This window comes from Enhydra lutris, unplaced genomic scaffold, assembly GCF_002288905.1.
Source record: "Enhydra lutris kenyoni isolate GAN:26980312 unplaced genomic scaffold, ASM228890v2 scaffoldscaffold1, whole genome shotgun sequence".
In the NCBI taxonomy this organism is placed as follows: domain Eukaryota; kingdom Metazoa; phylum Chordata; class Mammalia; order Carnivora; family Mustelidae; genus Enhydra; species Enhydra lutris.
Window position 1 is genome coordinate 65783833 of NW_019154085.1, and position 12708 is coordinate 65796540.

The window sequence follows — 12708 nt, forward strand, 5'->3', positions numbered from 1 at the left end:
CTTAACTGACTGAGCCACCCAGGCACCCCAAGCAGAATTAGTTTTTTAAAAATCCATTCTCTAAATATTCAGCTTTCACAGAAATTCCAGTATAACTAACCAAAAGAGAGAAACCATGCCCAGCAGCCATAATTGCTTTCAAGAAAAAAAAAAAGCATCTTTTATTCTTTCCCGGTTTCCACCAAGTAATTTTTCTACATAAAATGATTTTATTTTTTTATGAAGAGTGATGGAGAAATTAGAGACCATAAAATTCTTGAGCTCTAATGATTTTCTCTCCAGTTACAACTGAAGTGTTGCAGCATGTCAGTAATGAAGTGCACTCTATTAGGGAGACAGAAATGGAAGGCTTAAAGGACCCAAAGCTCTTCCCTCATGTTCTCCTTTCTTCGCGGGCATGGGACTAACTGGAGGCAGAGAAAGAGGGTTAGTGAGCATCCTGTTTCCTGAATTCCCTTTTGCCGAGGCTTCAGAGGTTGAGAGACATTTGAAAGGCTTTGCCTCCAATTCCTAAAGAGACCTCTCTAATGTAGCAAAAACTGAACTTTTTGCTACATTACCTGGTTTTGCAGTCCTTGTGACCTTGATGTGCAAAGTTAAACAGTCTTTTAATCAATCCAGTTCCTGAACAGGCTGGATCCAACTCAAACCAATTTCTGTTTTCTCATTTTATCTCTGGGACATCATCTTTTTATTTTTTTTTAACATTTTATTTATTTATTTGACAGAGATCACAAGTAGGCAGAAAGGCAGGCAGAGCGCGGGGTGGAAGTAGGCTCCCTGCCGAGCAGAGAGCCTGATGTGGGGCTCAATCCCAGGATGCTGGGATCATGACCTGAGTCGAAGGCAGAGGCTTTAACCCACTGAGCCACCCAGGCGCCCCTGGAACATCATCTTCTTGGTTGGAATTGTGTAGAATAGGAAATGATCACCTTGATCATAACCCACTTTGAGGTTTGAGGGACCAACAGAGTAGGAGGATGTTGAATGCGCTTCTACCTTCCCAGCCCACCCCCGCTGCTCCTCCCCACACCAGTACAGGCCATTTCACAAAATGCCAGGCAAATGCCCACCTCTGAAGTCTTTGCATCAGATGCAAAATTGCCCTTTTGCTGTAAGTTTTAAGAGAGCATCTTAAAACAACCTCAGTTGTGGCCCAGGTTGATTTAAAAGAATGATGCAGGTGGTCTTCCATGTCTGCTGTGATGTTTTTATGGTAAAGCTATTCCCTTCATGATGCTAGCTCGAACAATGTTTTGGAGGCTTGGGGGCCTTTGTGATTTGGAGAAATGTATAGCCCTCTTTAGTGTACTCAATATAATGAAAAATATACAGTGGTTTCAGGGCAAAGTGTTAGCCTCTGTGATATTCCAAGCAGATTTTGAGGTGAGGATAGAAACGAAGAACTAAAATTACACAATCGTTTAAGCTAGCACCTGAACATGACTTGTTCCAGAACAGAAGAGTTTTTCTCTTGATATTGGTTTCTCATCCCTTTTTGCTTTTTGTACGTTTTTGACTCTAGGCCAAGAAGAAATTAATGGTTAGTACCAAGAAGCATGAGGCACTTTCCCATCTTGTAGAAAGCTCCAAGCAAACTGTGACGAAGAAGGAGAAGCAGAAGGTAACCTGTAATGACCAGCTGTGTGCATGTGGCTTGGAGAGGGTTGGATCTTCTACTCTGAGCTATGAACACAAGAGAACTGGCTGACTTCGTGCTCTGCGTGGCGTCTCTGCAGAGCTGTCATGTGGCAGAGCCCGAGAGGGATTCTAAATCATCCCTGGTCCACATATATTTTTAAAAAGGTATTATTGACAGATGATAAATTAGACCAAGGGTCTCCAGATTTTTCCATAGGGACCCTAGTAAATATCTCTCAGTGCAAGTAAGTAAAAAATGTATGTATGTATATATATATATAAAATGAATTATCATGTACTTTACCAATATTGTGTGCCATCTGTGGCACTTTATATTTATACTAATGTGCTATGAACATTATAAAACATAAAAAAGTACTTGAGGCATGAAATAATATTTTAAATGATTAGCTAATCATGATGCCTTCACGTGATCACTGAGTGACACTTCCAGGCAAAATTTACACCTGGGCAAGGTTCAGCCTTCACCGTAGTAAATGTAAATTGATATTTCTTGATAATTTTCAACTTTTTGGTTAACTCCTTTTCAGATTTCATCAGATCATCCCAGTTTTTGCCTTTTCCTGTGGGTGACGACACACTCATAACCAGTGGCAGGGGAAGGTGTCAGCTCTGACATTTTCTTGTGGCTTTTTCTTGTGCTTACATCAGCAGTACTAATGTCAGTCTACATCTCAGAAGTCTTTTTGAGACACTTGTTAATTTTGTGTGTGTAACCTAATTAAAGCTAGATGATAAATCTGCAAATCCTCACTCCCCAGACACACGCGGATGGCCATGCGTCTCAGGACACTGAAAGGGAAGACATTTGTGAGGGCGCATGTCAGCTTCTTATGTTCTAAGATCCCCACTGTCCCTCCCGAGCCCATAACTGTCCATGGGTGGGCACCAGGGTCAACTCAGGATGTTAAATCAGAGTAAGCTTGTCTAGGCAGAAAGGAACACAAATAATGTTGGAGATATGCTAGATTATCTCGCACACCTCATACGGTATGGGGTCCAAATTGGAAAGCTCTGAAATAGTCGGTATCTTCCCCAAAAGATGAAGCCTCCCTATGAAAATGCAGGCCGCACCCCCACAACCCAAAACATTCTTAAAAGAAAAAAAAAAATTGTCATTGCCAGTAAGGCTGTCATTTCATCTGAAGAAACTATTAGATGAATAACTCAAACTCATTGTTAGCAAGATTTGACAACGTTTTTATTTCTTCACCTGTCAATCTTCCCAGTTTGAAACAATCATTAACAAGTATTGAATAATGAAGCGGGCTTTTGAGGAGGCCAAACCACAGTGTGCCACAATGCCGAGCACCAGGGCCTGGCACAGGCATGGGGAACCCTCATTAGAAGCTATTCTTTATTGATGTCAGGCAATAACAAAGAGATAAGCGCTGGGCGGCTAAATGGTAGATTTCCTCTTCCTTCCCTCATTAGCAGCTTCCATGGGAGGTGGAAGCCTGTGGTCTTTCTCTGCCCTCCTCCGCCTGATCCTGTTACGATGGGACCTTGACTCTCATGATATCAAGACCCCTAGCATCTTCATTCTTTATCTGGTAGCTTTTTTTTTTTCTCAGTCCTAAGGCTAAACATCTAAGGCAGCATTCATTCATTGCATTTCACAGAGAACTGCCCATCATTTTCAACCTGAACAGAGCGGGCTCTGACCTGCTCAGCAGTTCTTCCTGTTTTCCCTCTCATCAGTCCTTGTTCTCAGCAGAGCTGATCTAATCTCCATTCTTCTCACATCTCCATCCTCACTACCCACTCTCAGTGACTGACTATCTTGCCTCCTTCCTAACAGAGTAAATTGAAATCGGCTCAGCCACCTGCCTACTAAAGTCAAATGTGTGGTGGGACAGACCAACTCTTCATCGTGTGCTTGGATTCCCAGCCCATCCTGCCTCTCAGAGATGCTTCTCTTGATTGTTTTCCTTTTGCCTGTATCTTGGACATACCCCTCTCTAATAATTGCTTCTTATCAATCAACATATCCTTCCCCACCCAATCTTGGGAGAGTAGGAAGAGTCAAGGAGACACCTTTCCATGCCTTTATTTTTGTTCCTATCCAGATTTTGTCTTCTTTCCTTCTTTTTATGATAAGATTTATTGAAAGGGTTGTCTGTGCTCTGTCTCCGTTTCCTCACCTCCCGTTCAGTCTTCAATCCATATCAATCAAGCTTTCCCCATCATTCTATGAAGAGTGCTCCTGCTTGGAAAACACGTCATCCTTGTTGCTAAAGCCAATGTGTACTTTCCAGCTCTTATCTGAACTTCTTGGAAGCATTAAGCATTGTTGACGTCCTCCTTCAAGAAAATTCTCTTAACTTCAGCGACACCTTACTCTTTTGGTTTTTCTTTCTGGTAACTTTTTCTTAAACTCCTTTATGGACTTCTTTCTTTCTGCCTGATCTTTATATATTGCTTTTCCTGATGATTTCTCTCCTGGGACTCATTCTGTTTTATTCAGCATTGTATTTCCAGTGCCCAACATAGTAGTCTCAAAATCGGGTACTCACTAAATAACCAGTACTCAATAGATATGCCCTCAAGGCTTCTTCTACCATGTCCAGGCTGATAATACCCCAATTTATGTCTCCAATCCAACCAGTCTCTGAACTGCCTCCTAGTACCTCAAACTCAACATCCAAGATTGGAACCATCACTTCCCTCTACCAAAAATGTTCTGTTATTCCTGTTTTCTATATCTTTGAATATTACCATGTAACATATCGTCATGGTTCTACCTTCTAACCCAAATACTTCTTGAATTTTGCTACTCGTGCTTTCTCCCAACCCCAACTGCTCTCTCCCAGACCGCCATCTCCACTACTTGCAGCTCTCTGACAGACTGGTCTCTTGGCTTTCTGTGTGGCCTCCTTCTATCTCTTCCTCATCCGCAAGCCCACCTGGCTTTTCTGAAACTTGAATATGAACATATCATTCTCCTTTTAAAGGCCATCAGAGGCTTCCTGGTGACCTCAGCTAAAGTCTGAACTCCTTTATGTGGCCCTAAAGACCCTCCCTGACTTGACCTTTGCCTAGCTTTTCAGTATTATTGTTGTTCTCTCTCAAACAGTATGCCCCAACCTCTCAAAAAATTTTATCGGTATCATGTTATGCTCTTTTACCTCGCTAATTATGACTTCCATTTTAACTTCATTCACACAGAGTTATTTCTGTGAGTACCCATTGTACGCCAAGGCTCAGCTTATATGTCATTTTAATTCCAAGATTAGTTTAGGTGCCCCTCTTGGTGCCCCAGTGATACCTAATACTTGTATCATTCAGGGATCTATCACATGGGATAGTGTTGGCCCTGTGGGTCTCTGACAGCAGGGGAAGACTGTCTAGTTTACTTTCTAGTCCCAGAGCCTAGCACATGGCACATTGTGGCGCTTAATAGATGTTTGATGAATAAATGAGTGAGATGTTTGTTCCAAGAGAAAGAAAAGAAAAAGCATTCAGTATTTGACAAATTTTATTAAGTTTTCTGAGAATTTCCTTAAATAAGAATATAAAAGTCTACCATTCTTCTTTTATATCTATTTGGGGTTATTTGTTGTAAATTTGCTTAATGGAAACTTCTAGTTGATATAGCTCGATAGTGTTGGCTGGTGAATGTGAGCAGTCATCTCAAAAGTGACTGCCTTCTCATTGCTGGGGATGTGAGCATTCTCAGTAAGAATCTAAGAATGATGATTTAGCGAAGTATAGCCAAGGCACACTTTCAGCTTTTTCACTATACTGTTATCAGGTTGAAATTCACAAGCTCATGTTTCTACAGATAAATGTGGTTCATTACACTTGATATACAAAACCAGATGTGTCCTGTGTAAGTCATACATCAGAGCTGAGGGACAGCTAAATGGCTAGCATATCAATCAGAATAATTAAGTGAGTGGTGTTAATATTCACCACTTTGGATGAATGTTCTTCATTACTAAAACGTTAGTCAAAATGTCCTTAAGCCTAAAGAAGGTCATTTATAAGAGCCTTTGTCTCTGTCCTTGAAACTCCTAGATTGCTTAAGACAGAGGGGTCTTTGGTGCTTCTTGACCTGTGCGTTGAGGACCATTTGTATCAGAATCGCCCTGACGGTAGTGAACTTCAGATTTCCTAGTCCCGTTCTAGAATGGCTGGATCAGTATTGCCACCTGTGGGACCCTGAAAATCTGCAATTTTGCAAGCACTCAGGTCCTTCCTACACATATTCAAGTCGAAGAACCATTCATGTAATACAACTTCCTTTGTTCCCCAAGATGTGAAATCACTTGTCTGAGCATTTTGAGAATCAATTTCAGGGACCCTGGTGCAGAGCGTTTTGTTATCACTTTGATTTTCTAGAAGCCTTCACGTTCAGAATGGCCAATTTTGGTGGCTGGCAGGAGGGTGCTGTTTGTGAACTACAGATCACTGGGGAGCGGCATCAGTGGAAAGCACCTGGCAAGCAAGCAGTCCACAGCTTGTAGTGGACGTTGGTCTGTGCCTCAGGCTTTTCACAATGAGCCAGTTCTAAACTTCTGGGCTTGCACAATCTGCCTGTCCTCGAAAGAAATGCTGGGGCACAAGAGATGCCTGGGTGGCTCAGTCAGTTAAATGTCTGCCATCAGCTCAGGTCATGATCTCAGGGTCCTGGGATCAAGTCCCACATCGGCTCCCTGCTCAGCCAGGAATCTGCTTCTCCCTCTGCCTGCTGCTCCCCCTGCTTGTGCACTCGCTCTTTTTCTCTCTCTCTCTGTCTGACAAGTAAATAAATAAGATCTTAAAAAAAAAAAAAAAGAAGAAGAAAAGAAATGCTGAGGCACACAGAGGATTTATCAAATGAGAGTGTTGGGTCCACGGTCAAAGGAGCGAGACTGATACAAAGCGAAGGTCAAGCAAAGCTTTATTTCTCGCCAAGCATCGAGAATCAAACTGACCAGCCAGGGCCGTCTCTTGCAAAGAGACGACCCCTCCCAGCCTCACAGACTAACTTTTATAGAGTAAAGGCCATGTGGTTGAGCCTGGCCACACACAGGTGGCCAATTGAATTACAATTCATCCTATAGTAGCTGTTTGAACTAGCCTATCACTCTGGTCAGAATTGGGGCCCAAAAGGCAGGGCCCACATTCTTGGGTGGTTAGGGAGGTGCTTTCCTGATTGGATGTCTCCACCTGGCTTGACTCATCCTTGTATTCTGGGCTCTGTTACCTCCCCCTGACCTGACACGTCCTGGTATATGGGCTCTGTTACAGGGGCTGGTCAGTCATATTTTACTGGTTTCCCAGACTTGTTTCTAAGTAAGTTCCTCTGAGGGGGAAGGGTCAATCTAAGTTTACTGCATAAACAACAAAATGGCTCGCTCTGGCTAAGCAGGCCCTTACAAGAGTACAGGAATCATTAGTAGATGACAGTCGAGCTGCGCTTGCTTCCCCCCACCTGTCACTTGGCCTCCTCCTTGATTTGACCAACATGAACACATCACGTCACACTGAAGGACCTCAGTTTCCTTATGTGAACAATGGAAGGAATCATATCGACAGACCCTTAAGTTTCCTTTCAGCTCTGATATGCCTTTTCTCTGAGTAAGAGCTTTGATTTTGTCATCTGTAGGTACTGCGGCTGACTTTAGCTGGGAGATGAGAACCGGATCGTTGGGTTGCATGTAATCCTTTACCTGGGGTTACCAAGGGCTTTGATAAATGTGTTAAGGAATATGTGGCCCTGACGTTTTCCTTTAGCTCCTCAGTAAACTGAAAAAATCGACGGAGAAGTTGGCAAAAGAAGATGAAAACTACTACCAAAAAAACCTGGCTGGCTGTGCTACCAGACTCAAGTGGGAAAACACACTGGAAAGTTGCTACCAGGTGAGTCCTGTGCTGGCATTTTTCTCTTCTTCTGTGGAGCGTTGTGAGGCCTTGAAAAGGAAGGTCAGATCTACAGTTACAGGACCGGATGAGCTCTGTCCTTGGTGATGACCCTCACTCATACTGTGACGTTAGGCAAACCATGTGACTTCCAATCGTTTCTATTTCCCCATGGATCCATTAACCATTGCTTATTTACTGAGGATCGGTGGCCAGCTTCTAATTCTCAGTGGACACGATAGCACTCAGCTAACTTCAGAAAGTGCTGTCGAAGTGCTGTGTAAATTAAGGCTTGAGAACTTGGTGCTCAGAAGTGAGCTTTAGGCCTGAGAGCTGTTTATACACTAATCACTTAACGGAGTTCTTTGTATGTGGGGCTTTGTGTTGGGCCCTGGAGCAATGATTAAAGAGAACCATCTAGCTGGAGACTTGTAAGTTTAGCAGCAAAGATGTATAAGGAAAGGATTGTGGCAAATCATCTGATGAAACTTAAAAGGTATGAACAAGCAGATCACAAAAGAGAAAATCAAAATCACCAATAAACATATGAAAAGATGCTCAATCATTTGGCAAAGATTAGAAAGTGACAACATCGTGTGTTGCCAAACGAGAATTGCTGGGACACAAGAATTCTTATACCTCTCCAGTGGGAATGACTTGATAGTATCTAGTAAAACTGAGATGTGCATGTAGTTACAGCACGGCAGTTCCCCTCCTAGGCATATATCTGGTATACACCTGTATACCAAGGGTGGTGTGTAACAATGTTTACTGCAGAATTGTTTATAACTGCATGATGAGAAAAAATTGTACAGAATCCTCATACCTATCAGTAGAGGAATTACTCTTAAAATGTGCTCTAATTTAGAACGTTGACTAATATCTAGCAATAAATATTAATTAAAACTATATTTAAACACAAATTAGAGGCACCTGGGTGGCTCAGTTGGTTAAGTGTCTGCCTTTGGCTCAGGTCATAATCCCAGGGTCCTAGGATCGAGTCCGCCTGCTTCTCCCTCTGCCCCTCCCCTCCTCTCCAGCTTTCTCTCTAGCTCTCTCCCTCTCTCAAATAAATAAATAAAATCTTAAAACACACACACACACACACACACACACACACACGCGGGGCACCTGGGTGGCTCAGTGGTTTAAAGCCTCTGCCTTTTGCTCAGGTCATGATCCCAGGGTCCTGGGAGCAAGCCCCGCATCAAGCTCTCTGCTCAGTGGAGAACCTGCTTCCCCCCATCCTCTGCCTGCCTCTCTGCCTAATTGCCTAATTTGTCTGTCTGTCAAATAAATAAATAAAATCTTAAACACACACACACACACACACGCACACACCAGTTAACCTCAAAAGCATGATGTTGAAGGAAAGAAACATGCTATTTATACATTGTGTGTAAATTAAAGGATTTACAAAAACCCATGTCGCAACCTACAGTGAGTTTTTAGGTGTGTGTTTGTAGACTTACACATATAGACTGCATCTGCGCTGTACGAGGGAGATGGTGGGAATTGGACTGAGCCGCCACGTACACTGGCACAGCTTGTGGACAGCCTGGCAGAGGACAAAACAAACCCAGGCTCAAAAGTTACTCCAACTATGGTCTCTCTGAACAGCTTAGCTCTCTACTTTTTAAATCAACATAAATCTGACCCAGTGAAACAATGTTCAACTCTGAGCGCTAAGAACACGAATGTTTTGGTTTCTTTTTTCCCCACATTTTAAGTTTAAGAAAATGTTTAAAGTGAGATACAGTTGCAAAAAGAGGCAATCAAGACACACTTTGATTAAGCACAGTGATGTGGGAACGATACAGGTACTGCTAGGGACAGGCACAGCCCTGAGGACGTTCACTGCGTTATATTTTGCATTCATCACAACATCATGAAGAGGTTGCCACTTCTTTCCCAATTTATAGTGAAGGAGTGGAGACGTGAAGGTACTCGCCCAAGATGGTGACAGGGTTCAACCTAGCAATCTGATGCCACGGGCTTGACTTCTGTTCTCTGCCTCTGCGCAGGCAAAATTCGAAGGGCCATATTTAATCTCCTGCTGTTCCACTTTCAAGGTAGGATAGATGCAGAGTTAGGGAAGAGCAGAGAAATTAAAGGAGAGAAGAAAACTAAGGAAAAGAGTGGAGGAAATGAGGATAAACCCTTCTTTAATTTACACCTTCAAACATAGGGTCCTGGTACTTTCGTTGCTTCTGCTCGATAGGTTTTAGATGAAGATGACGAGAAAGGGCCAAGGATTTAATTTTCAACTTTGTCCATCTGAAACCTGACTCTCCAGCTTGGCCTCTGGTGTTGCCTCACCCCCTGGAACTTCTCAGTGGACCTGTGGCTTTTCCACAGAGGCTGGCTTCCTTGGAAGCCCTGTAAGATTATGGGAGAGAAATTGCTGTTCCCATTCCATCTTCCAGATGCCCTTCAAGGGCTAGGAGAAAAATACTTAACCTCTGTGTCTGCACTCTTCTCACCCCTCTACATCACAGGAATGGGGGATAATTATGGCTCCCACCTCGTACGGCTGCCAACATGTCCAATGTAGCCAACATCCAGCTGGCTTTCAAAATGTCTTAGGTATTGCTACTACCACCTCCCTTCTCAGAGGCTCTTACCAGCTCTCTTTCCTTTTTCTCAGTTTTCTTTTTTCCTGTTAGGGTCCTCCTATACCTCTCCTCCCGACCCACCCCCTTTCACCAGCCCCAACTTTTATATGAAGACATCATAGAAATTATCTTTTTTGTTTATAAAGTTTCCCTGAAGGAGACAAGATACACACTTATCTCTGTTTCAAAAGATGACTTTGCAGGCAAACAAAAGCACAGACTTAACTATAGAGAACAAATTGGTGTTGCCAGAGGGGAGGTGAGTGGGGGTGGGGGGCATGGATATAATAGCCAAAGGGGATTGAGAGGACATTGGTCTTGATGAGCACTGAGTAATATAGAGAATCACTGAATCATAATATTGTACACCTTATTCTAGGATAACGCTGTATGTTAATTATACTTGAACTTTTTAAAAAATCTCTTTTAACTGGGCTTTAAAAATATTTAAAACTAGGTTTTTAAAATTAGAATCCAAGTCCCATGGAGAATCTGCTCAAAATGAGAATCTCCGTAAGGAAAAGAAAGATTCCCTTTCACCCTTCTTGTATCTTGGTTTATTGTTCCCACCATGCCAGAGGCCAATATCGTGCCACCCCTTGCTTTCAGTTCTCACACTTCCCTCTTACCTCAGCTCCCTTACAGCTACCTTCTCCCTAGTGCCAGCTCAGCCCTGTAGACTCACTGGAGACTACTTCTGCCAAGTCATCCTTGCCTGGCCCTACTTTCTTCTTCCCTTGGCTTGTATACTCTCCATCTGCACCACCAAGTCACTAACTCACATGTTACACTGTGTGTTCTAGATCTTCTGTTGTTCACAAACTCAGGAGAAGAATGTTATATTAATGAAGACACATAGCAAAAGTGGGCTGAACTGCATTAAAGGGGGATTTTATTATAAGTGTGTGAGGTGGAAATGTGACAAGCATTGTTCAGTTTCCTTTTTCCCCTCCCTTCTCCCAGGACCATTCTTCTGTAGAAATGGGGTATAAGAATTCGTTTAGATGTCCTATAATGTATCCTCTTACCCCTTCTTACTCTCCAAATTGGATTTACAAGTTCTTTCAGGGAGAACTCCATTGTGCTCGAGGCAGTGTACCAGACACTAAGAAATGTCAAGTTTCAAGTGAGGTTAGGAAGTAATAAAACCAGTTCTACAAACCATATGTCAATTAGTCTTACTATTCATACTCATACCATGCTCAAGGCACATTACCTACCTTCCAAGAACAAACAGTTCAGTTGGTAGAAGTAATCTACAATATATTTTGAAAAATAATAGCCATGCTACTAAGAATTACCAAGAGCCAAATATTTGTTTCCAACAGTAAGTACTCAAGGAATTCTTTTAGAGAGGCATTTGTAATACGTGTCAAAAGCATTAAAAATGTTCACCTTCTCAATAGTGTTCCTCATCTGGACCACAATAATCTGAGTGATTATTTTCACAATTCCCCCAAGGGTGTAGTGACTGTCTCTCTAGAGGGGGGGGGGGGGCGCATTGGTGGGGGCAGTGGGTGCCTCATACAGCATACAATGGATGCCTCAGGACAGTAGGGCTTGGCTGTCTCCCAGAACCCGTGGTGAAAAACACAATTTTCTTTCTATAAATTCATCTTGAGGAAATAGCTGAAAAACAAACCAATTTCTTTTCAAAATACATTAAAAGCAAAAGGGCGGAAACCATTCAAATGGCTAGCCTTAAGGGGATGACTAAATGAATCAACTATGCTGTATGCAGTCCCACACAGCGGACTCTATTAGATGGTGTTTCTGGAGACAAACAACAGGAGAAACCACTCTTGTACAATGTTAAGTGAAAAAAATGGGATACAAACTTGAATAATTTCCTAGGTAACTAGAAAAATAAAATCGTACATATACACACACCTAGATGGACCGAAATACATCAAAATGCTAATGGGTTAGCTCTGGGTAGGAGAATCATAAATAATTTTGAAATTAGATTTTTTTTTTTGTGGCCCTTTATAGTCCCAGGACAAGGTCTCCAAGCAGCTAACGTGCTTGTTAAAATTCTGACTCCTGAGCGCCTCCCTAAATGAGATGAATCCGATGCTCTGAATGATTTTAGGAAGGGGTCTAGGTGATGACTAAGCATGCTAAAATTTGAGAGTTCTTGCTCTGGAGAGAATCTGGTATTTCTTTGATCAGTTTTATTTAAGCAATTTAGATGAAAATGAAATCCTTCCAAACTCCTTGAGTAGTACCAACTGGAAGACTCAGGACTGAGGAGAATGAATAAAGGATGTGAGTTAGCGTGGGGCCTGGGCCCCAACCTGTCTCCAGATCTGCGGTTCCCTGCTAGCTCTGACCACACTCTGATATAGGTGCTATTGTAAAGGCACAGGAGGACAGTTCGAGATCCTCCTGAGTATTTTGCTTCTCTACGGTCTATTTTATACCAAAAGAATAAGATCATAGAGAGCAGAATTCACTGAGATATGGATTTCACCTTTGCACGGTGGAGTTTATCGCTGCCTCTTTTCATGAGGAGACATAGATCATTTTAATGATTTCCCTGAAATGTAATTAAAATCTCTTAACCATTACCATCTCCACCAAG

The 12708-nt window shown here is 42.5% G+C and overlaps 1 protein-coding gene across 1 annotated transcript in view; it reads left to right on the plus strand.

The window, feature by feature from the left end:
- LOC111142196 (nitric oxide synthase trafficking) overlaps nucleotides 1–12708 on the plus strand; it is a 57871-nt gene that overhangs the window by 30344 nt on the left and 14819 nt on the right. The window contains exons 7-8 of the mRNA XM_022495219.1: nucleotides 1526–1624; nucleotides 7384–7509. Of these exons, the coding sequence (XP_022350927.1) occupies nucleotides 1526–1624; nucleotides 7384–7509 (225 nt within the window). The remainder of the gene's footprint in view (nucleotides 1–1525; nucleotides 1625–7383; nucleotides 7510–12708) is intronic.